The sequence below is a fragment of the Thamnophis elegans genome, chromosome 7 (assembly GCF_009769535.1).
Source record: "Thamnophis elegans isolate rThaEle1 chromosome 7, rThaEle1.pri, whole genome shotgun sequence".
NCBI lineage: Eukaryota > Metazoa > Chordata > Lepidosauria > Squamata > Colubridae > Thamnophis > Thamnophis elegans.
Genome location: NC_045547.1, coordinates 38,302,380 through 38,328,045, shown reverse-complemented (window position 1 = coordinate 38,328,045; position 25,666 = coordinate 38,302,380). Strand labels below are relative to the sequence as shown.

The window sequence follows — 25,666 nt, the reverse complement described above, 5'->3', positions numbered from 1 at the left end:
TATTATACTGGTTTTACCCCCAGAAGGAAACTTTGGACTGGGCTGCGGGTGGACAGCCGATGGCAACAATCTGAACTCACACTTTAAATTTTTAATCAACTGCGCAACTATTTTACTTTCTTTCTTTTCTTTCACCTTTCTCTTCTCTCTTTGTATGGGATATGTATGAGATACGTATGAGATGAATGAATGTCCCACTTTTTATTATTATATTGTTGTAAATTTTTGTGTTTTTTAACTCTTACGTGGGGACTGTTTGGGGGAGTGTATGAGTATGTGTGATTCGGAGGACCTGCCGGGAGATGCGGGGGCCATGGGGGTGGTTGAGGGGACTAGAGACACGGGAGAGGGTCGGGGTATTACGGTCGTAACAGGGAGGGGCAGATACGGCGGGGACTTTAGGGCAGGCCATTATCGGGGAAGGAGGGTTCGCTACATTACAGAGATCCCTCCTTCCGGCCCTATGAGTCCCACTCCGAGACCAGATGGCGCAAGTGATCAGGACCCTGGACTCAGGCTGTTGTCGCTAAATGCCAGGTCTGTGGTACATAAAGCTCCTCTCGTCCGGGACTTAATTTTAGACGAGAGGGCAGACCTGGCATGTATTACTGAAACCTGGCTGGGCCCAGAGGGAGGAGTCCCCCTTGTAGAGCTGTGCCCAGAAGGATTTCAGGTGCTGCACCAGCCGAGAGCCCAGGGAAGGGGTGGGGGTGTGGCCATCGTTATCCGGGAGTCGTTAGTTCCTCGTAGGGTCCCTGCTCCGGAGCTTGTCGGGTGTGAGTCTCTGCTGATAAAGTTGGACCTCAAGGGTCAAGTGGGTTTGCTGTTAACGTACCTGCCTCCCAACAGCGTTGCAGCAGCCCTCCCCTCGCTCCTCGAGTCGGTAGCCGAGCTGGCAATTGAGTTCCCTAGGTTGATGATCCTGGGGGACTTTAATTTGCCGTCGCTCGGTGAAAACTCTGATGGGGCGCAGGAGTTCATGGCTTCCATGACAGCCATGGGCTTGACCCAAGTAATTCGGGGCCCAACCCATTTGGCGGGTCACATGCTCGACCTCGTATTCCTCTCGGAGCAGTGGATTTGTGACCTTGGTCTGAGGGGTAACGACATCATACCCCTGTCGTGGTCAGACCACTGCCTACTGAGGCTCGACTTCCGGAGGCCAAACCCCCACTGTAGGGAGGAGGAACCGACCAGGTGGTTCCGCCCCAGGCGACTTATGGAACCGTTAAGGTTCCAGACGGAGCTTGGGGTTATTCCTGATACTTTCGCCCACAGTCCGGTGGAGACTCTGGTTGCTGCTTGGCACTCGGCAGCATCGGAGGCCCTCGACCGGATTGCGCCACTACGGCCCCTCCGAGGCGGCGGATCCCGGAGACCTCCTTGGTTCACCGAGGAACTCCGGGAGATGAAGCGCCGGAGGAGATGCCTAGAGCACCGATGGAGGTCCGATAAGTCCGAATCGAACCGAGCAATGGTAACCACCTGCACCAAGGAATACACCAGGGCTCTTAGGGCAGCGAAAAGATCTCACATAGCCACCTTGGTTGCGTCCGCTGAGTCCCGCCCAGCCGCCCTGTTTAGGATAACCCGCTCCCTATTAAATAAAAGGGAAGCGGGGGAACCCTTGCAGGGCAGAGCTGAGGATTATGCCCAATTCTTAGCGGACAAAATTGCTCGGTTTCGGTCGGACTTGGACTCCATCCCCGCAGTTCCAGCCGAGGCACAAGAGGATCAAGTAGAACATCTCTGGGTTGAGTTTCAGGATGTTACCCCCGGGGATGTGGACAAGGCCATGAGGGCTGTAAGTGCCTCCACCTGCGTACTGGACCCGTGTCCCTCATGGCTGGTTGCTAACAGCAGTGAGGTGACACGAGGCTGGATCCAGGCGGTTGTTACCGCCTCTCTTCGGGAGGGGAACTTCCCCGCCGCACTGAAAGCGGCGGTGGTGAGACCCCTCCTAAAGAAGCCATCTCTGGATCCAGCTGTTCTTAATAACTATCGCCCAGTCTCCAACCTTCCCTTCCTTGGGAAGGTTGTTGAGAAGGTGGTGGCCTTCCAGCTCCAACGGTCCTTGGAGGAAGCAAACTATCTCGACCCCTTCCAGTCAGGCTTCAGACCCGGTTACAGCACAGAAACCGCTTTGGTCGCATTGACCGATGATCTCTGGAGAGCCAGAGATGGAGGACATTCCTCCATCCTGGTCCTCCTTGACCTCTCAGCGGCTTTCGATACCATCGACCATGGTATCCTTCTGCGACGACTGCGGGAGGTGGGAATGGGAGGCACCGTGTTGCGGTGGTTCTCCTCCTACCTCTCGGACAGGTCGCAGTCGGTGTTGGTGGGGGGGCAGAGATCGTCCCCTAGGCCCCTAACATATGGGGTGCCTCAGGGCTCGGTCTTATCCCCCCTACTATTCAACATCTACATGAAACCGCTGGGAGAGATCATCCGTAGGCACGGGATCAGATACCATCAATATGCGGACGATACCCAGTTGTATCTGTCCGCCCCGTGCCAACTCAATGAAGCGGCAGACGTGATGAACCGAGGCCTTGAAGCCGTTATGGACTGGATGAGGGTTAACAAGCTTGTGCTCAACCCAGAAAAGACCGAGTGGCTGTTGTGTTTTCCTCCCAAAGATTCGACAAACATTCCATCACTCAGGCTGGGGGGTCAAATTTTACACCCCTCAGAGAGGGTTCGCAACTTGGGAGTCCTCCTGGATCCACAGCTATCGTTTGACCACCACCTGACGGCTATGACCAGGGGGGCATTCGCCCAGGTTCGCCTGGTGCGCCAGTTGCGACCCTACCTGAATCGGGAGGCACTCACAACAGTCACTCGGGCCCTTGTGACCTCTAGGCTGGAATACTGCAATGTGCTCTACATGGGGCTGCCCTTGAGGAGCATCCGGCGACTTCAGCTAGTACAGAACGCGGCCGCGCGAGTGATTGTGGGTGCACCTCGGTTCACCCACATAACACCTATCCTCCGCGAGCTGCGTTGGCTACCTGTCGATCTCCGGATGCGCTTCAAGGTGCTATTAGTCACCCATAAAGCCCTGCATGGTAGTGGATCTGGATACTTGAGAGACCGCCTTCTGCCAATTACCTCCCTGCGACCAATTAGATCTCACAGGTTGGGCCTCCTCCGTATTCCATCGGCCAGCCAGTGCCGGCTGGCAACCACAAGGAGGAGGGCCTTCTCAGTAGTAGCCCCGACCCTTTGGAACGAACTCCCCGTGGAGATTCGTACCCTCGCCACCGTCCAGGCCTTCCGCACAGCCCTTAAGAACTGGCTAGCCCGTCAGGCCTGGGGACAAGGATAGCCGCCCCTCCCGAATGATGAATGTATGTTGCTTATTACTTTTATTATATGTGTCTTCGTCATTGTTTTGTATTCCCCCTCCCTGATTTTATGTGAGCCGCCCTGAGTCCCCTCAGGGAAAAGGGCGGCCTACAAATATTAATAAAATCTCTAAAAAATATATATATATATATATATATATTCACTTGGGCTACCCTCCAGTTATGCATGTTCATCTACTACCAAATCATTGATGCGGTCTTATTGTTCACAGACATGGCTTTATTAACAGAAACCTGAAACAACCTGGGGGCTGTTAAAGCACCCAGCCCCGTCTTAATTGTGACTGTTGTGGATTTTAAAATTGTTTGTATTGTCTTATTTATTCCTTCCCCTGTTTATTGTGAGCCACCCGGAGTCCTTCGGGAGTGGGCGGCATACAAAACCAATAAACCTAAACCATAAACCTAAAACCAAAGTGCCTAACAAACTGGCCACCTATACCCAGGGTTGTGTTAAATGGCCTAGAAATAGGGTCTATAACTATGGGTGTCCAACCTTTTGACTTGCCTAGGCCACCGAGTGAATATGAATTATCTTGGGCCACATATAAAATATATGATATAGTTAATGTATATCAACAACAAGCTTCCTTTATTTTGTATGATCTTATGGGGCTGCATGCAGTTCATAGGCTGCAGGTTGGACATACCTGGACATACCAATAATGGAGGTCCACTATCTCTTGCAATACCTATTCAATAGTTCTCCCACTTTGCTTCCCTTGCCCATCATGGTGCTAAATTGGGCCCTCGTTGTATTTTTTCCAGAAGCCAACAGTGGTTCCAACCATCACATACCGTACTTCACCAGTCTTTGCCAACATATGCAAGGCATTTCTGTGGACCATGCCTGGTCAGATTCATTTAACTACTCACTCAACATCTTTCAATAGGCCAATTATTGCCACAACTTACATTACAGTCCTCCATTGAAAAATCCAATCCACTCTCCTTCCCTTCCTCCAGATCTTCCAGATAATAGTATTCATTTGCCTGCCAGATTCTCCTGATCCCCTGCAGATCTCTCATTCAATCCTCTCATAGTTTCATCAAGAAAATATGCTCAGTCTGGTTTGATAGTCTTCAGCTTGTTTCATCTTCTCTAGCGGACTCAAAACCTCTGGCACACTTAAATTGGGCATAATTGAGCAGTGCCATCTCTAGAAACATCTATGCTCTCTTGCTACATCGAGTTGGCAAATGCTTCCTCCTGTGCCTTCTTCAAAATGGTTCCACTCATCCTTTCAGAACATCTTGAAAAACCATTTTCAAAGCCCTATGCACTGATCTTTGAAACATCTTATCCTGACCTCCTATTGATGGCATTTTGCAATGACGTGAAAACTATTTGATGCAGGCAAACCTTTAAAGACTAATTCTGCCACTGTTTCTTCTTGAATGTCTTTTATATATTGGAGGGATATTATTTTATTCTGTTGGGGGGTTGTAATGTTTTATTGTTAAATTTTTGCATATTAGTAATATGGGCAATTAAAAATACTGTTAATATATAAATCATACAATCATTATATGATCTAAATATAGTTAATTACTTAATAGAGTTCTTCTTAGCAATAAAGTTAATTTCTCGTTTTAAGAATCTGGCCAAAACATGATCCATTCTGTTCTCATAGCCTTTCTAAGACAAAACTGAATTTAATCTCTTGTATAATACTTCTAGCTTCAGTTTTGAGTCACTAATACAATACTTCTCACAGTCCATTATAACAACTGTTAGAAAACACAATTTAGCGATAAACAGTATATGTGTGACATGGCCACACCTTAGTTGTGACCACTGGCTTGATTCTTCTTGAATATTGGTGCTGCATAACTCCAGAAAATCACAACATGGCAACAAAGCATGCAAAATCACTTTACTGCCGTCTAGTTGTCATCCTGATTGTTGCAGTATAACAATATATGCAGCTCTAGAGTCTTTTGAAGTTTTAGATTTATTCATGTTAATGTTGATTTAACGATATAGTGTACTTCATCAGTAAATACTAAAAAGTTAAATTGCAACTCATTTCAGATATATGGTAATTGTACAGAATTTCGCCAGCATAGATTTTGTTCCAACTTGAAGAAAGATAAAAATGTTTTCTAGCTTTTCCGACGTTCACGCAATTACAATTCGTAGCATAGTACACGGAATTCTGGGAATTGTAGTTTCGATATATTAAGATTCCAGGCTTTTACCGGTTTTGGTTGTAATATGGTTTTGAAATAAAAGCTTCTGTTCCTGTTCAACTTCAACAAGTAACCCACGCAACTAATCACAGAAACAATGTTCCCAATTTCAGATTACTTCACTGTTTCCTCTAATCTTGTAAGCGAAGAGCAAAATGGCGGCAAAGGGATGCGAGAACTTTCGACGCGAATCGTCGCGCAACTTTGGTTCAAGCGCCCGCCTTTCATTGAGGTCTGTCGCTTGTAAGAACTGTGAGGAAGGAGCACTTCCTGTTTCGCGATTTTCTCTCCAGGAAAAATGGTGCAGGGGGGGCAGTTCAGAATTATTCCTGGAGTTAATAAATAACACTTTCGCTTCATTTTGTAAGTACTTTAAAAGAACAGCTTTTTTGTTCTTTTTACTGTGCCGATTATTGTGCCATTTCAGAGCAGTCCGGTTTATTTTCTCAGGCTTTATATAAACCTGCAACTTAATTTCTGTGCAGTTTTTCTTTCTGGGACAACATTCTGCTGTTTTTACTTTTTTCTTTAAAAATGTTATTGAGCTACATTTTGCAAGTAATGGCTTTCAGTTTGTGAGTTGATTGTTATTGCTGCATGCGTAATTTTAAACACAGAAGAACAGAAATGTCTGAAAGCTGCTTAAATGATCGTCCAGAGTAAAATGATTTGAGCGTGGCTGGTTCTTAAATTGGGTTCTGGATACAGTGGTCTAAAATATACTTAAGGCAAAATAAGGAAACCTGGAATTCTTCTCACTTCGTTAATAGAAGGGTGTATGAATTAGGATTTATTTCATTTATATGCCGCCCTTTTCCCCGAAGGGGACTCAAAATCCCTTATGTTATCCTGGAGTCCATGAAAGAAGTTAAATCATGATTTATTTATTCTATTTGCATGGCTTCCCATCTCATCTAAGTGACTCTGTGGCTCACAACAGGAAAAACAATCCAATAAAACAAATTAAAAATCAATATACATATATATGTAAAAGCAAAAAATGTTACAAATGTAAACATGTTTAACTTATATGATTACCCAGGCCATTTAAAAGCTTAATGCTTCTGCTATTTTTTCTCAGATTGCTATTATTTTTTTTGTAATATTTTGTACTGCTTGCTATGTTTCTAATTGTAATTCTAAAGCCCCGTTAGAGCTTCTATTTACTTTTAGTTTACAATCCTGCAGGTTTTGTTTGGGTAGTTTTCATAGAATGGCTCATATCAATCTATGGAAAAGCTGAGCTCAGTTGGATGGTATTACATTGCGACATAAAACTGTCAGTTTTGAGAAAATTAGGATTAACTTCAGGAGTCATAGTCAAAAATATGTCAACCTTTCTTAGAATACACTGGGATGCTTCTAAGGCACTCCAGACACAGTTAGACAGAATTTTAAAGGTTGTTGCTACAATAATATAGTGGTTGACATATTGAGGTTTCTGCCAGATAATAATTGGATTTGCACACTGTCCTAACCTGCCCAAGTTTTTGGAGCAAATGGGCAGATTTTGAAATCTGTGTATATTAAGGGTCCTCTTATAAATAATTGGGATGGGCATGATCAGACCAATCAGCCATCTATCAGGAAACAGCCTGATATGGCAACTTCCCATTATTCCTGTAGTTCAGTGTTTCTTAACCTCAGCTACTTTTAAGATGTGTACATTTCAACTTCCAGAATTCCTCAGACAGCCATACTCTTAAAATGTTTTCTATTTAGCTTTACCTTGTCTTTTTTTAAAAAGGCAGGCCCACTGAGGAAGTAGATAAACACACTTCCAAATAAAGCCCTGGATTGCAGTTGACTGTTCTTCATTTTTAAAAAATGTAAAAATTAAAAAATTGGGGGTCTATGTGTGACCCTAAACACCCTTAGAATACATGTTTGAAGTGGATGCTTTGTTTTGCAGCACAATTGTTTTACATTTTTTATATATTAAAGTATATTATATTCACCTAACAATTAACTAGGCTTGTACAACATTCTGTTATAGAACTAAACTACATGATTTTTGTAATTTGCAAACCTAGTCACTTTCTTTTGCTTCAGGATGTTTAAAACTTAACTTAAACTAAAGAAATAATCTTAAAACATGCCAGCTTAAAATGATAAACTGTAATCAACGACATCTTTATATTTTAGATTTGTCCTAGTCTTTACAACAGATGTCAATGGTCATGAAATATTAAATAAGACAGTCGCCTGGGTCTTTTGCAATATGCCCTTCACACAAACATGCGCATGGGCGCGCACACATCCTGCAGTTCAAAAAACATCTAAGCCAGGTGTTGTACCCATTAATGGTAGAAGTTCTAGTCTCCAAAGATATGGCTACAAATGTCACATTTTGGTGGCATCTTTTCTATAGAAACATGGAACTGTTCCATTATGAAAAATCTTAGGCAAGCCTGTATTTTTTTCTCCACTAATGCCTCATTATAATCACCTTTATAAAAATAATTAGCCATATTTTACAAATGCATATTGATAGAATTCCAAAGTGATGTCTTCAAAGTTGGCTACTCACATTTTTTTTCTTTCTCAGGATGGATGCCAGAGACAAGCAGGTTCTGCGCTTCTTGCGCCTGGAGCTGTGTGCAGACCTGCTGGTTGAGGGTCTTATTATTCAATATCTTTATCAAGAAGAAATTCTAACAGACAATCATGTGCAAGAAATAAGGGCCCAAGTTACTAATCAACGGAAAACTTTGGTACTTCTTGACATCCTTCCAACAAGAGGGCCTAAGGCATTTGAAACATTTCTAGAATCCTTACAAGAGTTTCCATGGGTGAGAGAAAAACTTGAATCAAAGCGCAATGAAGTTATGCTAATGACTTCTGTAGGTAAGATTTGTTTACATAATTAATAGTCTTACTATTATAAAATGTACAATGTAGTTCTTACTATCAAAAAACATACCAACATGTTTTTTGTAGTTCTAACATACATTAGAATTACCATATTTTTCGCTCTATAAGATGCTCCAGGCCATAAGATGCACTTAACTTTTGAGGAGGAAAACAAAAAAACAAAAAATGGTTTTGTTTCAGCCACGGTTTTGTCTAAACCTTTTAAGACTTATCTTCAGTTGCTTCTTGTAACATGCTGTTATACAGAATAACAGAACTGGAAGGGCCCTTGGAGATCTTCTAGTCCAACCCGCTGCTCAGGCAGGAAACCCTGCATCAGCGATGGCGAACCTTTTATGGCTCACGTGCCATGGGGGGGAGTGCAGGGGGGTTGTGCTTGGGCATACCGCACTCATAATGCAATGTGTGACCCCCCCAGTGGCGCATGTGTGCATGAGAGGCGCTTCCTCTCATTTTTCCATGTTTTTTTTCGCCCTCCCCAAACTCCAGAGGCTTTATAGGAGCCTGGGGAGGGGAAAAACAGTCTCCCCTGTCCCCCCAGAGGCTTTGGGGACTCTCAGGAGGCTTCCCTGAAGCCTCCGAAGGGCAAAAAACCAACCCTCCGAGCAAACCGGAAGTCACTTCTGGTTTGCTCGGAGGGTTGGTTTAAGCCCTCCGGAGGCTTCAGGGACCTTTAGGAAGCTTCCCTGAAGCCTCCAGAGGACTAAAAAGGACCCTACGAGCAAACCAGAAGTCACTTCCAGATTGCTCGTAGGGTGGTTTTTAGTCGTCCAGAGGCTTCAGGGAAGCCTCCTGAAGGTCCCTGAAGCTTCCAGAGGGCTTAAACCGACCCTCCGAGCAAACCGGAAGTCCATTCCCAAACTTCAAGTTTGCCCATAGGGCCATTTTTTTTGCACTCCGGAGGCTTCAGGGAAGCTCCTGAAGCCTCCGGAAGGCCTCCGGCAGGGGGGGCAGGGAGGCTCTTTTCATTCTCCTCAGGCTCCCATAAAGCCTCTGGAGCCTGGGAAGGGCAAAAAATGGTTTTAAAAAAGGCTGAACAGCGCCTCATGTGCCCTGACAAATGGCTCCACGTGCCACAGGTTCACCATCCCGGCCCTATATCATTTCAGCCAAAAGCTCTTGAAGCTACGGAAGAAATTTCTTATAGGTGAGGCTGTTCCCACAATGGATTTTTTCTCCTGGGACCTGGATCTATTCTGTTGCTGCTGCCACCTATCATTGTCATTGCCGCCACTTGCCTCCTGGAATACTACTGATCAGCTGTTCCAGATGGCGGGGATCGCCGCTGCCGGTTGCCGCCACCGCTGTTCGCCGCACATGAACAATGAATATGAAGCTTCTTTCCTGCTTTGGATGCAAATAGTTTGAATATTTTTAATATGTACTCATTTGATCCATATTATGGTCATTTATTTAATTTCTGCTTTTCAAATCTTCAAATCTTGAATGTACATAGTTTGAGTGAAGAATTCCAGGAGCCATGAATCTAGTTTACTTACATGTCGTTTAGCAAAACAGGTCACCAATTTGAAATTCTTTTGAATGAACTGCTATTTGCATCTTATCTGTAGAGTTGTGGTGATTTAAAATGAGTTGGTGAGACTTGGTATCTGTCTTCGTTGACATTTTACAGGTCCTTGATGGTGAACACCTCAAGTGGTGCCAAGTTCACACTAGTCTTCTGATGAGCGAAAAGCATAGCAGGTTAGGAGATTCTGGATTCTGGAGATTAGGAGATTCTGGATCAGTAGAGACAGGAGTCAGAGGCTTTGAATTAATAATAACTGTGACTTTAGCCAACTAGGTAGTCAAAACATCATAACTGGACTTCCTGGGGGCGTGGCCTGTTGCCGAGGAGGGCTCCACCGAGCTCCTCAGAGATCTGGTCTGTATATCTAAATAAGATCATAGATAGCACCCCTTTTTGGCTAAGAAAGGGGCAGGGAGTAGCTCTGTAGGCTAGGGTCTATTCGTAAGCCACAGCCTTTTTCTTTTTTTGGCTGTGGATAGAGATTAGATCCAGCCGGAGCGGAGCTTTTATCTCCAGCCAGTTCTTCTCAGCTGCCTTTTTTTTTTGGCAGCCCCAGACAGGCTAGCCCCCCCCAGGACAAAACAAAGTTTTTTTTCAAGCTAGAATTGATATGGGCGGGTCCCACCCCTGTGAGATTTATGTTTCTATTACTATCTTAAATACCAGCACCATTTGTCTTAGAGACTTCTTTGTCTAAATGGATTTCAAAATGGCGATTTCTCTCCGTGGGTGATTGATAGTGGATATACTTAGCCGGTTTTACCTTCCTGCAGACCGCTCCTTAACAAAATAAACTCTTCTTCTTTGGAAACAGAGGGGAGCAAAGCGCTGCTTACTTGTTTATTTATTATGGCACCCAGGTCAAAGAAGCGCCTTGCTACAAATGTGTCTAAAGAATTTTTACTGGAACCACAGCCTTTGTCTCCTACGCCCTCTACTGGAGAACTTTTAACACAGGAATATTTCTTTAAAATGTTTAATGATTTTAAACAAGAAATTAAGGAATTTGTATTGGAACTATATGATGATTTAAAGTCTAAAGTTAATCAAATGAAGGCGAATACGTTTGCAGCCGTGTCTGCCCTGTCAGATTATTCTGCTGAAATAGAGAACAAATTGGAAAGTTTGGAGAAGGCTAATTTTAATTTGACTACCAATACTCAAATTTTACAACAAAAAATTAGAGACACTGAACAACAGCTTATGATGATAAATTTTAATAGGAAGGCATTTGCAATAAGAGTCAGAGGATTCCGTGAAAAGGAGCAAGAGAATCTGAAACAGACCTTTGCTGAAGCCTTCAGCCATGCGGTGGGAAGCCCGGGACTTAATTTTGATTGGCAGATTCGGAAAATCTATCGCCAGAACTCATTGATAGCGGAACAGCGACAGCTCCCGAGGGACATAATTATACATTTCTCTACAAAAGAATCTAGAAACGCGATTGTGCAAAAGTTTCATAACAACAGTCTCCGAGTTGATGACCAGGACCTGATTGTCTTCAAAGATATACCTTTCCAGATGTTGAAAGCAAGAAGGGACTACACCTTTTTAACTAAAGAGCTTAGGAGTCAACAGATTCGATACAGATGGGAGGCCCCTGCCGGCATCACGGTTACATTTAAGAACCAAAGATTTCGTCTTAACTCTGTTTCGGAGGCTCAAGATTTCTACTGTAGGACTTTGAAGGCGGGACTTCCTGACTCACTTGGAAGAGAGGAGAGACAAGCGGAAGGAGAAGGCAAACGGCAGGCCATGTGGCTGCAAGATGGAGGGGGTAGCCTTTCCTCCCTCGGAGAAGCAGAAAAACGGAGATCGAGAATTTAGACATTTCAAAATATTCGCCAAAGTTAAGGACTGAATGGGGGTTTGAGACCTCTCTCCGGTAGAAAAAGCGGACTAATTCTTATCAGAAGGGAAAGCTGGGTGAAACTACTTTGAGCTAGATTTTAAATTAACGTTAGCATAAATTTGATAGTGGTAAACATTACACAAGCAAGGGATGAGGGTAAAATATATGTGGAATGATTTACGTTGTTTAAAGCTTATTAGAACAGAAAGCCGGTTGGGATTATCTTAAGATAGGTGTAAAAAGAATGCGGAATGATTTATGTTGTTTAAACTTTGTTAGAAGGGACTATTTTAAAACAGAAGGTTAACTGACTCTTGCTGAAAGTATTATTTGAATATGTGGAATGATCCATGCTATTTAACTTTTATTAGAAGGGAAAGTTGGTTGAAATTGCTTTGAGTTACATCTCAAACAAATGTTAGCATAAATTTGATAGTGGTAAATATCAGACAAGTAAGGGATGAGGGTAAAATGCATGTGGAATGAACTACGTTATTTAAATCCTATTAGAAGAGAAAGTCGGTTGGAATTATCTTAAGATAGAAGTTGATTTCTGTGTAAAGTAATATTTGATCTACGCTGCTTAACTTTACTAAGAAGGGGAAGCTTGGCTAGATTATTTTGAATTACTGTTTGAAAAGGAGGTTAAGAAAGATCATTTACGCTGTTTAAATTTTACTAGAAGGGAAAGCTTGATTACTCTTCTGCAAAGTAATTTGAATATGTGGCATGAACCACGTTGCTTAAATTTTATCGGAAGGGACCATAAGGTTTAGGAAGAGGAACGGGAGAGTCTACAGAAGGTTGGGGTAAATAGCAAAGAAGTAAGAGACGAGAATAAAATATAGATAGAATGATTTATACTATTTAAGCATAGATAAAGATGGGGGGCTGAGATCAACACAAAGAGTGGTTTCTTTTTTTTTCTTTTTTTCTTTTCTCTTTTCTTTTCTCTCTTCTTTTTTTTCTGTTTTTCTTTTTTTTGACATATTACTTTTATTTTTTTAATCCATATGTATACAAGATATTTTAGACAGAAGGTAGTGCCAGGTGTGGGCCCTGGGAAGTCGGGAGGATTAGGGATGGGGATTTGTGGGGGGGGGGGGGTGGGGGGTGTTAACATAGTCTTAATAAGAACAAGAATGTATTTATATACGGTGGTTCTTTTTTTCTTTTATTTTTTTTTTCCTTGGTTCATTTTACTTTTATCAGATCAAACAACACTCGAATAAAGGCATACACCAAGGAGGGAGGTAGAGGGAAAGAAGAGGGAGGAGTAAGGAAGGAGTAAGGGGAATGTAAGGAGGGTGTGTGGGGAGTAAGGGGAGAAGGAAGGCTTGAGGGGAAAGGGAAGTAGGAGGGGAGTGTTAGAGGGAGAAAGGAAAGTTGGAGGGGGTAGATGGGGTGTATGGAGGATGGAAGGGTTAGGTGGGGTTGTGAATGATGAGTTGTGTTTCCTTTTTTTGTTCGTTTTATCTCCTTTTTTTTTCTTTTCTTATAGTAAATACCCTGTATATAAGTGATTGCAAATGGAATGTGAAAAATGAATAAAATATATTAAAAAAAAAAACATCATAACTGAGCTGAGTTCAGGATGCAGTGGGCAACACTTTGAGATTCCACCCATCAGTCCTATAGTTGTAATGATGTTGACCATGAAATGTTAGTGGTGGTGTTTCTTCTGCTATTATTGCGATATACAAGTAAAATGATTAATACAGTGTTTTTTAAAACAATATTTTTATTAGAATTTTACAACACAATAAAAGTATAAACGTGAAAAGAAAAAGGATAGGAAATAAGAAAAAAGTAAGAAATCAAATAAAAAAGAAAGGAAGCATAGAATTTTGACTTCCGCTGTTCTTTCTATCCAGTAATTGCCATCTATTTCCCTACTCTATTAATCCTTTTAATCTCCATATTCCTCAGTCATCAGTTCTATCTTTTCTTCTTTCAGTTCCATCATGTCTTCTTTCAACAAAAAGTCCATGTAAGGCTTCTAGTCTTTTAAAATAGTTTTCCCCGTGACCAAATTAGTCACTTTTGCCATTTTTTTGCACTTATAAAATTAAGTCAATTTGTCTGTGATTATTTCATTATTTATTTATGATCATTTCATTTATTACTCTTCATCTCTGTGTGTCGAATATTCTTGCTGCTGTTATCATATAGTTTCCCATATTTCTTTTTAATTCAACACTCAGAAAATCCAATAATAATTCTGATTTGATTGTAATATTAATTTGCAGTATCTTTTTTTATCATGACGTGAATTTGCACCCAAAATTTCTTTGCTTTTTCACATGTCCACCTTGCATGCTAAAAAATCCCCTTTTCCTTTTCATATTTCCAACACTGATTTGATACTCCTTTATAAATTTATGACTGTTTAGTCAGTGTCAGGTACCATTGGTATATCATTTATATTAAATAATGTTAACACCTTTCCCACATTTTCTCCAATATATTCATATTGTCAACCAAAGTTTATAGGCTGTAAAATTTTAATATAGTGCTGACTAGATATACTAACTGAATTTGGTCCACTCTTGTGTGGTTTGGCATTATTGCTGGCGTTCAATCTTGATGATTTTTGTACATGGTTGGGAGATAACAGCATTCCTTGATTTCTTTTTTTGGGCGATGCAGATTCTGCATATCCATTCTCAAATATATTGTACCATGAATTATCTTATACTGGAACTACATTTAGGAACTCCTTACTTTTTATTCTCTTGATCAGTGTCCTATGCATGCTGTAGGGCAGTGGTTCCCAATCTTTTTTATACCAGGGACCAGTTTCTGGGGAAACAATTTTTCCACAGACTGGTGGTGTTTGTGTGTGTGTGTGATTTGGTGTACTACCTTGACTCCATGCATGCACAACTGAAGCTTCCCTGGTTTGCACGGCCTGGTTCCTAATGGGCTGTGGACCAGTACCAGTCTGCATTCCAAGGTTCCAGGCCTCCTACTGTAGGACAGAAGGTATAACTTGAATCTATAGAGATTTCAAGGGGTCTGATCTTGGATGGGGAAAAAATATTCATTAAGCTTAAGCTGATTTACTGTATTTTTCGGAGTGTAAGAGAACCGGTGTATAAGACACACCAAGATTTTCAAGAGGTAAATGTTTTAAAAAAGGTTTCTCATTCTGCAGACCTGCCAAAGCCTATGCACGCCTAAGTTTTTGTGAAAAACAGGGCATGCAGAGAGTTTAAGAGGCCTGCAAAGTGCTCCTGGGGCTGAGGGACAAAAAGCCAATTTTTCGTGAAAATGGGCCTGTTTTTTGCCCAAAAGGGGCATGCATAGCCTTTAGGAGGCTTCTAGAGTGCTCCTGGGGAAGGCGGGGGGGGGGAAAGAAATGAGCCCATTTACGCTTGTTTTTGTCCTCCCTAGCCCCCAGGAGCACTTTGCAGGCCTCTGAAACCCTCTGCACATCCATTTTTGCGAAGGGGGTGGGGTTTTGGGAGGCCAAAAATGCTGTATTCGGTGTATAAGATGCACCCAGATTTTCACCCTCTTTTTGAAGGAAAAAAGGTGTGTCTTACAATCCTAAAAAGATGATAGCTTGTCTTCTTATTGATTTCATGGCTTAATAAAAAAAACCTCACATATCCTGGTGCATATGCTCTCAGTGTACATAAAAGAAAAGATGCATTTGTCATGTATCATAAAGTACAACACTTAATGATAGTCATAGGGTACAAATAAGCAATCAAATCATACTAGGAAACAATGTAAATCATAAGGATATAAGCAACAATTTTAGACATACAGTCATAAGTGGGAGGAGATGGGTGATAGGAACAATGAGAAGATTAATAGTAATAGTAATACAGACTTAGCAAATAGTTTGACAGTGTTGAGGGAATTATTTATTTAACAGAGTGATGGTGTTCGGAAAAAACTATTCCTGTGTTTAGTTGTTCTGGTGTACTCTGCAGATTCCATAAATTTAAAAACTTTTATGTATTTGGTAATTAATTTTATACAGTGTAGGGGGAAATCTGGCTTTGTAAGCCATGCTGTCTATGTGTACGCACGTTGTTCTTCATGTTCTGATCTTGAAGTGTGGTTAATACTGCTCAGCGGAAAATATAATGCCACTATTGTAGTTAGATTCACTTCTTGATGCATTCAATCCTGTTGCTTACGTATACATAACAGTTTTCTCGTTGGTTGGTTGCAGTTATATACCAATACAATTTAGTGATCAGTGTAAATCTTTACTATGTTATATTGAATGTATGTATCACCCCATATTAGCTATATTCTGTCTTGAGCATTGCAAATCCAATTTGGAATAGTATTTTCAGACGGATTCGCCCATTTTACTTTATTGAGAATCAGGCTTACATGGTATATTCCTTATGTATCAATACTTTTCAGATAAGTCACTGCTGAAGCATCTGAAAAGATACCAAATTAGTTTGTGTGCAATGTAGTGGGAGAAATGAAAGCATGAGCATAGCAAATGAAACCTAGAGCTGTTCAGAAACTTACAGAAAGTTTCCACATTTTCCTCAGTTCTTCAAAGCATTGATGATAGACTGTTATCAAAGGCATAACCTTCATTCTGTGTTCAGTTATGGTGTTACATGTATCAAATGAGCCGAGGTGGCGCAGTGGCTAAATGCAGCACTGCAGGCTACTTCAGCTGACTGCAGTTCTGCAGTTCGGCTGTTCAAATCTCACCGGCTCAGGGTTGACTCAGCCTCACATTCTTCCGAGGTGGGTAAAATGAGGACCCGGATTGTTGTTTGGCGCAATATGCTGACTGTAAACCGCTTAGAGAGGGCTGAAAGCCCTCTCTAGTGGTATGTAAGTCTTAACTGCTATTGCTATTGCTATAAATAGTCAACACTATTTACAATCTGTACGAGCTGAAGCTCCTGAATGGCCCACAAGGGCAGCCACATGTAGTATGCATTGCAGTAGTCCAAATGGAAGGTTGCAAGAGTATGAGTAAGAATGAGCAGAGCCTTCCTATCCATACATGGATGCAATTGGTGCACAGCTCAAAAGTGTGCAAAGGCCGTCTTCACCACACTTACAACTTGCTCTACCAGCAGGAGACATAAGTCCAAAAGGCTTCCCAGATTGCACGCTAAGTCCGCCTGAGGCAATGTCACCCTATCCAGTATAAGAAGTGGAAAAACTTGGTACCAAAAGGCCCAAACACCCAGTCACGTAGTCTTGCTTGGTTTGAGCCTAAGTCCTTACACTGCATCTAGGCCTCTTAAGTCTACAGCCTTTGAGGTAGGGTGTCCATGGCATCACTCAGGCAGCCCTGGGTAAAAATATAAAACTGGATAACATTAACATATGGATGATACCTCACCCCAAAGGTCAGATGAGTCACTTACATCTGTAACTTGCCCTGGGTGTTTGCAAATGGTTAGGAAATGCCAGCATTCTTTGACTTTGTTGTTTAGTGAGACAGATTCTGCACGCCCATTCACAAATGCATTTTTCATGAAAGTTACGAAATTATCCATCTCTGGCTTCTTCTCTACAGTGTAGTGAAGAAAGCTGGAAGACAGAGCATTCTTCCTGTTGTAAGGAATTAGCATATGGGAGAATGAACTGGAAGTGAAGCCTCCTGCTGTCAGAATAATATTTGAAGAACAACTTATCCATTGTTCATCCATTATGTTTAACAATTGTTAGTTGCACAATGGCCTTTTTCATGTCACAAGAGGCCCATGCTTATGCAGCTTCTGCTTCAGGAAGACCTTGGCAGCTTCTGCGCTTCTTATAGACACATTTGATTATGGGCATTGCTCTGCATAGATAGTCCTCGATTACAACATTGGAAGTTATGTTGGTACTGAGTGAATGGTATATATCCGCAGTCCCTGAAGTGACAGGTTTTGTACCTTAGATCAGAATTCAGATGCTCGGCAGCCCATTTACACTTATGACCAAAAGGGCACTTCAGCTCCTCCCACCTTTCTATCTCACATCATCTCTGGCCTTTTTTTTTGCCCCCTATACTCTGTTGCCCCACATTGCACCAATCTCTTTCCCACCTTTCTTTCTGATCTTCTTTTTCCTGCTGCTGCTTGAGGCATGCCAAGACTGGCCCTTCACAAGACAGCTGAAGAGACGTGCACAAGAGTTTCTTCCTGAAGATGTACACAACAATTTCCCCATGAGACTGGGGAAGAAGGCCTCACATGGCCAACAGCCGCCTTGCAAATGTCCAGGCTGCGCATGCCTCATCAGCAGTGGCAGCAAGAAACTCAGGCAGGGGCAGAAGTGCAGGGCAGCAGTGGCCTTGGAGTGTAGAGTGGCTGGGGCTTTGCGATTCTTTGCTGGGTTGAGTTTCGGGCTTCCTGGGACAGTTTTAGTTTTACATGTGGTTGGAACTTCCTGGGGCAGCTGGGGCTTTGCACTGCTCTGTTGAGCCAGGCTGGGGCTTCTAGAGGCGGCTGTGGGGAACTACTTGCATGGAGTTTGCAGTTAGCCTTTCAGGGACCCCCCTTACTCCTCCTTCCGCAAGGCATCCCATGCTCCTGACTTTATTGCACTGCGCCCTTCGCTTGGAGACCAAAAATCCTACTTAGATTTTGGCTCCCTCTCATCTCTGGGGGTTGGCTGAAAAAACCTCAGCTCTGTGCCTGGTTGCATGAGGCCCTTTTGGCAGGTGACAGCAACTTGCAACCTTCCATACTGACTTTCCGATTCTGAGGCTGTCATAATTCCAGACCATCATTAAACAAATGGTCATAAATCAACGACTATCTGTACCAGTAAGCAAATAGTTGGAACATGCACAACAGATTTTCAATCCAACAAGAGATAACTTAAAGCTATATATTACAGACATTCTTTTGCTCTACTTTATTTGGATTATAACTGTTAGAACATATAAACACTAGTTACATATTTCCTTATCCTATGACCCCATTTTAATTCCATTATTACATTGTCCAAACCAGGTTAATTAAAACATCAGTATTTCTATTATGAGATTGGGTAGTTCCCTGCATTGCATACTTGGCTAAACAAGAAAAACATGAGAAAAAATGTGTGATGCTCATAAACATCTTGATTTCAGGTTAACAAGTAGGCTTCAGAAAGACTGCAGTTATCAACAACAGAAGATTTCTAAGCAATTTCACCTCTGCTTGATCCATCTAGTGGGTTATGTCCACTATAAAAAGCAGTTTCGTAGTGTTAGCCAATCAGACGGCAAGATGACTTCCTAACTGAGGATTTATTTGGAGGAATACTGGCAAAGGCATAATAGCCTGAAAGCCTCTGCATAAAGTTTACAGTTTTTAAAAGAAGTTGTGGCTGTTGGCAGAAATGTTTAATTCTTTCTAGGAACAGCAAGTTATAATAACGCACTGTATGTTTCTGTAAAATGATAACCGTGCTGGGGAGTGGAGTTAAGTTTCCTGTGGGATGTTTTCTTTCTTTTTCTTTCCTTCTTCCCTCCCTCCCTTTGTTCTGCTCCTAAATACTAACTCTATTGATGTGAGTTTAGATTTAATGCTGAGAAAAAAGTGGATAGATCTGTTCATGATTAATGTTCCGATAGATAGATAGATAGATAGATAGATAGATAGATAGATAGATAGATAGACAGAGAGAGAGAGAGAGAGAGAGAGAGAGAGAGAGAGAGAGAGAGAGATAAAATCAATGCATATAGGAAAGTAGCAGTAGGAAAGCAGTTTTACCCTATTCTTCCCTGTTTTATTTTGTGAATTTGGATTAGTTTATTCCTATAGCCATTTTTGTTTGAAGGGGTATTTGGTCAGATTTGACAGTTAATCTTGTTGGAAGAAATGTCTATCTGGGTTCAGTTCCAAGTGGGGAGAAAGACACTGGAAACATAGAAGATGCTTGGAAAGATGGTTTAATGGTGGACAGGAGATTCTGGGCAAAAAAGCACATGGGTGGGGAAGAGGGAGATATTTATACCCTCTCTTGGTCCCTGTCTTGGCACTTCCTGCTCCTGTGTAAGAAATGTATTCTGATTGGTTGTCAGATTCCCATGGGGCCATGTAGGGGTAACTTGAGTCCCAAGCTTGGTTGAATCTTGCTGGGTGATGTAATCTCCCCAGATGCCATGTGATGAGTTCTGTTGCTAGATGAGTAGAGGGCTAATCCTACCTTTGTTGGATCTCAATAGACCTAGCAATCTCTTTATTTCTTAAGTGCTGACATCTGCTATAAGCTATTGAGGATGGTGGGGGCTACTAAGAGTGCTTCCTGCATAAAAAACATGTTTCTCAATTTCTCATCCAGGGAAATATAATATTCTGCCTTTTTAATATTTCCTAGAATATTTCATTCTTCTAGGAGAGGGGCGGGTGTTACTTTCCTACAATTTTTTGAGAGATAATCCTAAATCAGAAGTGGGGCAGCTTGGTATCTCCCAGATTTGTCACTACAGTATTGCTCTTGTCAACTACAGCTGCATGGCTAGTGTCACGGGATTTGGGATATTATATTTCAGAGTTAGGTGGAGAACACTATTGCATATCCGTGGCCTAAAACAAAGTATGCAAAAGCAATTGAACGAGCATATGATTCATAATACACTAGCTAATAAAGTTAATATCTAATTGTTGTGAATATGGCCTGGTGCCAATCCCCATGCCAGGTTGGCAGTCTACTCTTTCAGCTGGAAGGCTGGGGAAAAAATGAGACTACAGTTTTCCCTGTAGTTTCTGATTATAGAAATGGCTTCACATTTTATATTTTGACCTTTGGAATGCCGGACTGCACAGGTGTTGTATGAAAGGCTAGTCTCTTTGGGCCTCTGTGTGCTAAGTGCACACTCTTATTGAAGCTTCTATTTCTCTTTGAATCAAAGCTGTGCATTATTATTAATTTTTGCTTTACTATAAATGCAAGTTACAATGACCACATACTAAAGTCCTCTTTTTAGGTATGACTGTTCCTCTCAGCTCTCACTTTTCATCATCTTGGATTGATGGAACTTTATATTTTCTGTTCTGAAAAGGAGTTGTTTTTCAGTGCCTATGACCTCTATTTGAGGTAGATCAGGAGATAGTTTCCTGGGCATGAATGCTGAAAATGTAAATTACCAATAGCCATCTAGCACAGTGAGAGAAGGGTAAAGCAGAGTTTCTGCTGAAAGATTTCTTTATACTTTTGAATGCAGAGCACATTCTGAATAAAAGTCCTACATTCCTGCTGTTTTCTTATCCTTTTGATGAATTTAAAGTCCATGCATTGCATTGCAGCCTGAGAAAATATCAACAAAAATCACATCAAAATCACCTATTTTAGTTGTTGTAGATTCTTAAATGACTACCGTGTTTCCCTAAAAATAATACAGTGTCTTATTTTCTTTTGACCCCCGAAATAAGCACTTGGCCTTATTTTCGGGAGGTCTTACTTTTGAGGTGCAGGAGTCAGCGAGCGTGGTCACCTCATGGCTGCTGCCTGTGTTGCAATATTTTTGGTAAGGGCTTATTTTCGGGGGTGGGCTTATTTTAGCACATGAGCTCAAAAGCCTGATTGGGCTTATTATCCGGGGAGGTCTTATTTTCAGGGAAACAGGTTAGAATAGACAATAATAACTAATATTTTTATAGTTTGATTACCTGAAGATTATTAGCCCATTTTGGAAAGAAAGACCGTTCATATTTCCTTTCATATTTTAAACATTTAATTTAAATATATAAAACATCACATTTAAAAAAATCTAGCAACATAAGACTCTGCCTATTATTAAGCCAAATGCAAAGTAAGAACTAATAATATCCTACCAATACAGGGGAGGAGTAGTGGGTGGTGATGTTTATCGTAGAGTATGTTTGAGGAAGAGGGTGTATTTCCTGATAACAGCTTCAAACCTTCACATACAAACAGGCTGCCACCAACCTTGAACTCTGAATTGAGTGGCCTCCATGGATCAGGGATGACGTAGAAATGCTTCTACAACTGTGGGATGGTATGAATGTATTAGCTTAGTTCCTGGAGTTTTAATCTGGAGTTCAAGTGATATCTGATCAAATATGAGGTTTTTTTACTCATACCAAGAACAGTAGAAATCATTCTCAAAATGTTAAGAACACATTTCTAATTCCTCCGTACTGTATATATTTGGTTTCTATGTTTCCATAAAATCCCAGTTTTCTTTGCAATTGGTTCTCTGTCTTTCACTTGTTAGTGTTTTACACAAGCAGTTGGAGACACAACAATATATTTTTGCCAAAATGTAATTTGACATACGGTCATCTGCTATCCTTTTGGTGAAAATTGGAAGAGATTTATCCCTATTTGCTGCCAATTCTTTGTTTTTGTTCTCTTTCGCTGGATTACTACAGAAAATGGTTGAATACTCGGCATTATAAAAGTTGTAACATAATGCCAACCACTTTCCTTGACACTCTAAATAAAACTTAGGTAAGATAGAGCAATTTGGGCATAGTTTTAATACTACAATCACATATATTCCAGAGATATCCTTGGTGTTAAATTTTTCAGTAAAATGAATAAATGGATCTCCTGCTCCGAAGTGTTAATCTTTTGTTAACACCTATAATACTAAAGTAATCTTTCTTTTAAGGTTACTTAAAATATTCCTTTTAAGGAATATTTTCTTCAATGATGACGTGGGCAAAAAACTATGTATTTCTTCATTGCTTTTTGACTGCAATATTAGTTTTTTATGTGATGGTTTTTTACTTGTTCTGGAGCAGTTCTCCACAATCTTTCTTTTCTAGCTAGAGTTTGTTTACCTGCTGTATTTAGATGAAAACTGATTTTTTTCTTTGTTTTTCAAAACCCTGAAACAGTGAGACAAAACTTATTTTTGCAATTGATTTCACTTCCATTTGGATAAATATAGGAGTTCAGTTGTCATCATCTCCCCTTTGTATTGTCAGTTTTTGGAACAGCCAAGGAGTAAGGATGCTTTCTTTTCATTTATCTATTAGTAGCTTTAGAGTGGGAAAGCTTTTTAGTAGCTTTTATGTTAATTAATTCTGTCTTATTATTGCTGGTTTGGCCTTGAGGAAGATAGTTTTCTTTGTATGCAATTTTCATTTTTTAAAATGACCTTAAGTGATAGGCTGTTACCCCCGTTTTTGCCATCTTTATTGCCTATGTCCCTAGTATGTTGTCCATTGCTTTCAGCAATTCATTCCCTGTTGACTAACAATCTCCCTGTTTTACTTATTTTTGAAATATTATTTCAGTTTTAAAAACATTAATGGGAGCTTTGCATCCTGCAAAAAAATAATAATCCTCAAGCTTGATTTCACTTTCTACAATGCTTTTGGTCCTCATATAGGCTATTGCCTTCTTCCTCAGGTTAAAATGATTTGCCCAAGGTCACTTTCCTAAGGGAGGACAAGATTCATGGTCTCCTAGTTTCTAGACTTCATGCCTTATTTAACTATCTAGGATAACACAATGTTAATTACTTTGAAGATATTCATTATGTGTGGCTCCTGGGAAGTCAGAATTCTAGTTAACAAAAGAGTAGGTAAGTGTGAAAGACATGATCACAAAACAGGAATACTCGTAATTTATAATTGTTATAGTTTTTAGATTTAAAGCACACAAATAATATGACTGTCTTATATTAGTTAAACTAGATGCTTTATAATGAAAGCATCCGTTACATTTCCTAAATGTTTCTAGGAAAATATAATCAAAACCATTCTAGGCAAATTCATGGAATTGTAATGCTTTATCTTCCAAATTCTGTTATGCTTTTAAAGCTTTTAAGGGTTATTCTTAGTTCTGAATAATAAGACTTTTCTTTACTAGGAATGGAGATATGCAGTCTTTATTTTATTGTGACCCTATTTCTAGAGTGAAAGAATAAACTGAATAGCAGAAATTAATTTCTGTAAAATTTGAAAACTTTTCTTCATGTCTTTTACTTTTATTGTTCAGAGTTATACTCCTTTTCCTTCATTAAATATGTTTTCTATAAATTTTTCTCTTATATAAGTAACTTACATAAACAATTTTTAAATATTAATTTCAAATAAGTAATCTCAAGATTCTTATACTCCAATATTAATGAAAATTAAACCCAAGATATTCTATGACATGGTTTGGAGAGTGTAAAAATCTGGTGTTCTCAATAGCCTTATAAGTTCTGTATTTTTATACTCGTAAGATCCCATTTGGTCTAGTGGTTATGGCACCAAGTTAGAAAGCAAGAAACACTGAATTCAAGTCCAGCCTTGGACATGAAAACTAGCTGGGTAACTTTGGGCCAGTCACTGTCTCTTAGCTCAACTCATCTCACAGGTTTGGAGTTGTGGGGAAAATAGGAGGAAGAAAGCGTGTTGGATTTGTTCAGTGCCTTGAGTTATTTGTAAAAGTAATAAGGGCAAGATCAAACAAACAAACAAATAAATAAATACCTCATATGTTCCGTGCTTTGAGTTATTTGTAAAAATAATAAGGCAGGATCTTAAATAAATAAATCAGTTTCTCTATTTTTAAGAGATAATAAATTCTATTTAAAAGAGAGGGGGAGGGGGGGTTAACAAATAACATTGAGACCTGATTTTATTCTCAAAAATACTGGAAGGCAATTAGAAAAAAATTATAAGAATTTTATCTTTAAATTTATTGAATTTTAATCATATACTGATAAAAAAGCATTGATACTAAATGAGTAGGAAATCAAACAATTTATGTATCATAATTGCTTTTCTAGTATCACAAGGTCTACATTTTTCACATAGAAGCTCTATAATCATGCAAAATTACCAATAGTTGCTATAAGCTTTTTTCCAAATATACTCAGCCTTTATATTCATGAAAATGGAGATCCTGGACATAGTTCAATATATTTTAGGAGGGGGAAATGGCAAAATATTTATAAATAACTCACTAACCCATGGGTAGTCGAATCCCATATTTATGCTGTGCTATTTGTTTTTGTCTTATGTGAATTTTTTTCATTTTCTTTCCATCAACTGGATTTCATATTTTGCTTGTTATTGACAAACAGTGCTAGAGAAAGAAAGCAAATGTTTTATCAACAGAATTCACTGAATTATGTACCATCATTGGGAAATATCCCTATGAATGTTCATACAAATTTTAAAAAAGAATATGCAAAAAATTCAAGAGGAAAACAAATCCAGAAAAGCAGCCCAACTAATTAATAATAAGAAGCAAAACAGAAATAAAAAGGGGGAGAAGAATATAAGAATAGCTTTTTTGCTATAAAACATGAAATCGGTAGCAAAGAGAAATATAATACATTTTTTTAACTAGATAGAAAGTTTGCATTTTGAGAAATGGATAAATTACATATCTCTTGAATCCAATTCTTAATATCTATTGTAGAATCTAGACAAACTTTTTTTTGCAAATTCTTAAAATAATTACCTTGGCAATTATCCTTGACAGAGATAAACACAATTCTTCAAAAACAATAAAATATTTCTCCGTTAATCTACAAACATAGAGAGAGAGAGAGATTTAAAAAAAGAAGCAAATCTGTCTATATAAACATGAAAACACTCACTCAGGAATCAAAATCTCCAGAACCGTAAAGCCTACAAATTTGAAATTTGGCATGTATGTTCCTCTTGGCTTCTAGGTGCTCAGTAACAAAGGATTTTTTGAAATGACCATCAGGTAATTAGTATTTCATATATATTATTATTAACATGTTCAGATGCTAAGGAGTTATACTCCCTCTCCCAACCTGAAAACTTGGATGTGGGTGTGTCCAGCGCATCACTCATCTGGCCTGCTAGCTGGGAGTTTGGAGAGGAGTCTGAGGAAGAGAAGGTGATAAGATAGATGAGGCTTCTGTGGGGCAACCCTGAGAGAGAGAAGGTGATATGATAGAAGATGTTTCTGTGGGGCAAGGCTAAG

General features: G+C 40.3%; 1 protein-coding gene across 1 annotated transcript in view; it reads left to right on the top strand.

Moving 5' to 3' along the window:
* The first annotated feature begins 5,394 nt into the window (after positions 1-5,394).
* Positions 5,395-25,666, top strand: part of CRADD (CASP2 and RIPK1 domain containing adaptor with death domain) — a 31,116-nt gene continuing 10,844 nt past the window's right edge. The window contains exons 1-2 of the mRNA XM_032221581.1: positions 5,395-5,927; positions 8,113-8,411. Coding sequence (XP_032077472.1) covers positions 8,114-8,411 — 298 coding nt within the window. The 5' untranslated portion in view covers positions 5,395-5,927; position 8,113. The remainder of the gene's footprint in view (positions 5,928-8,112; positions 8,412-25,666) is intronic.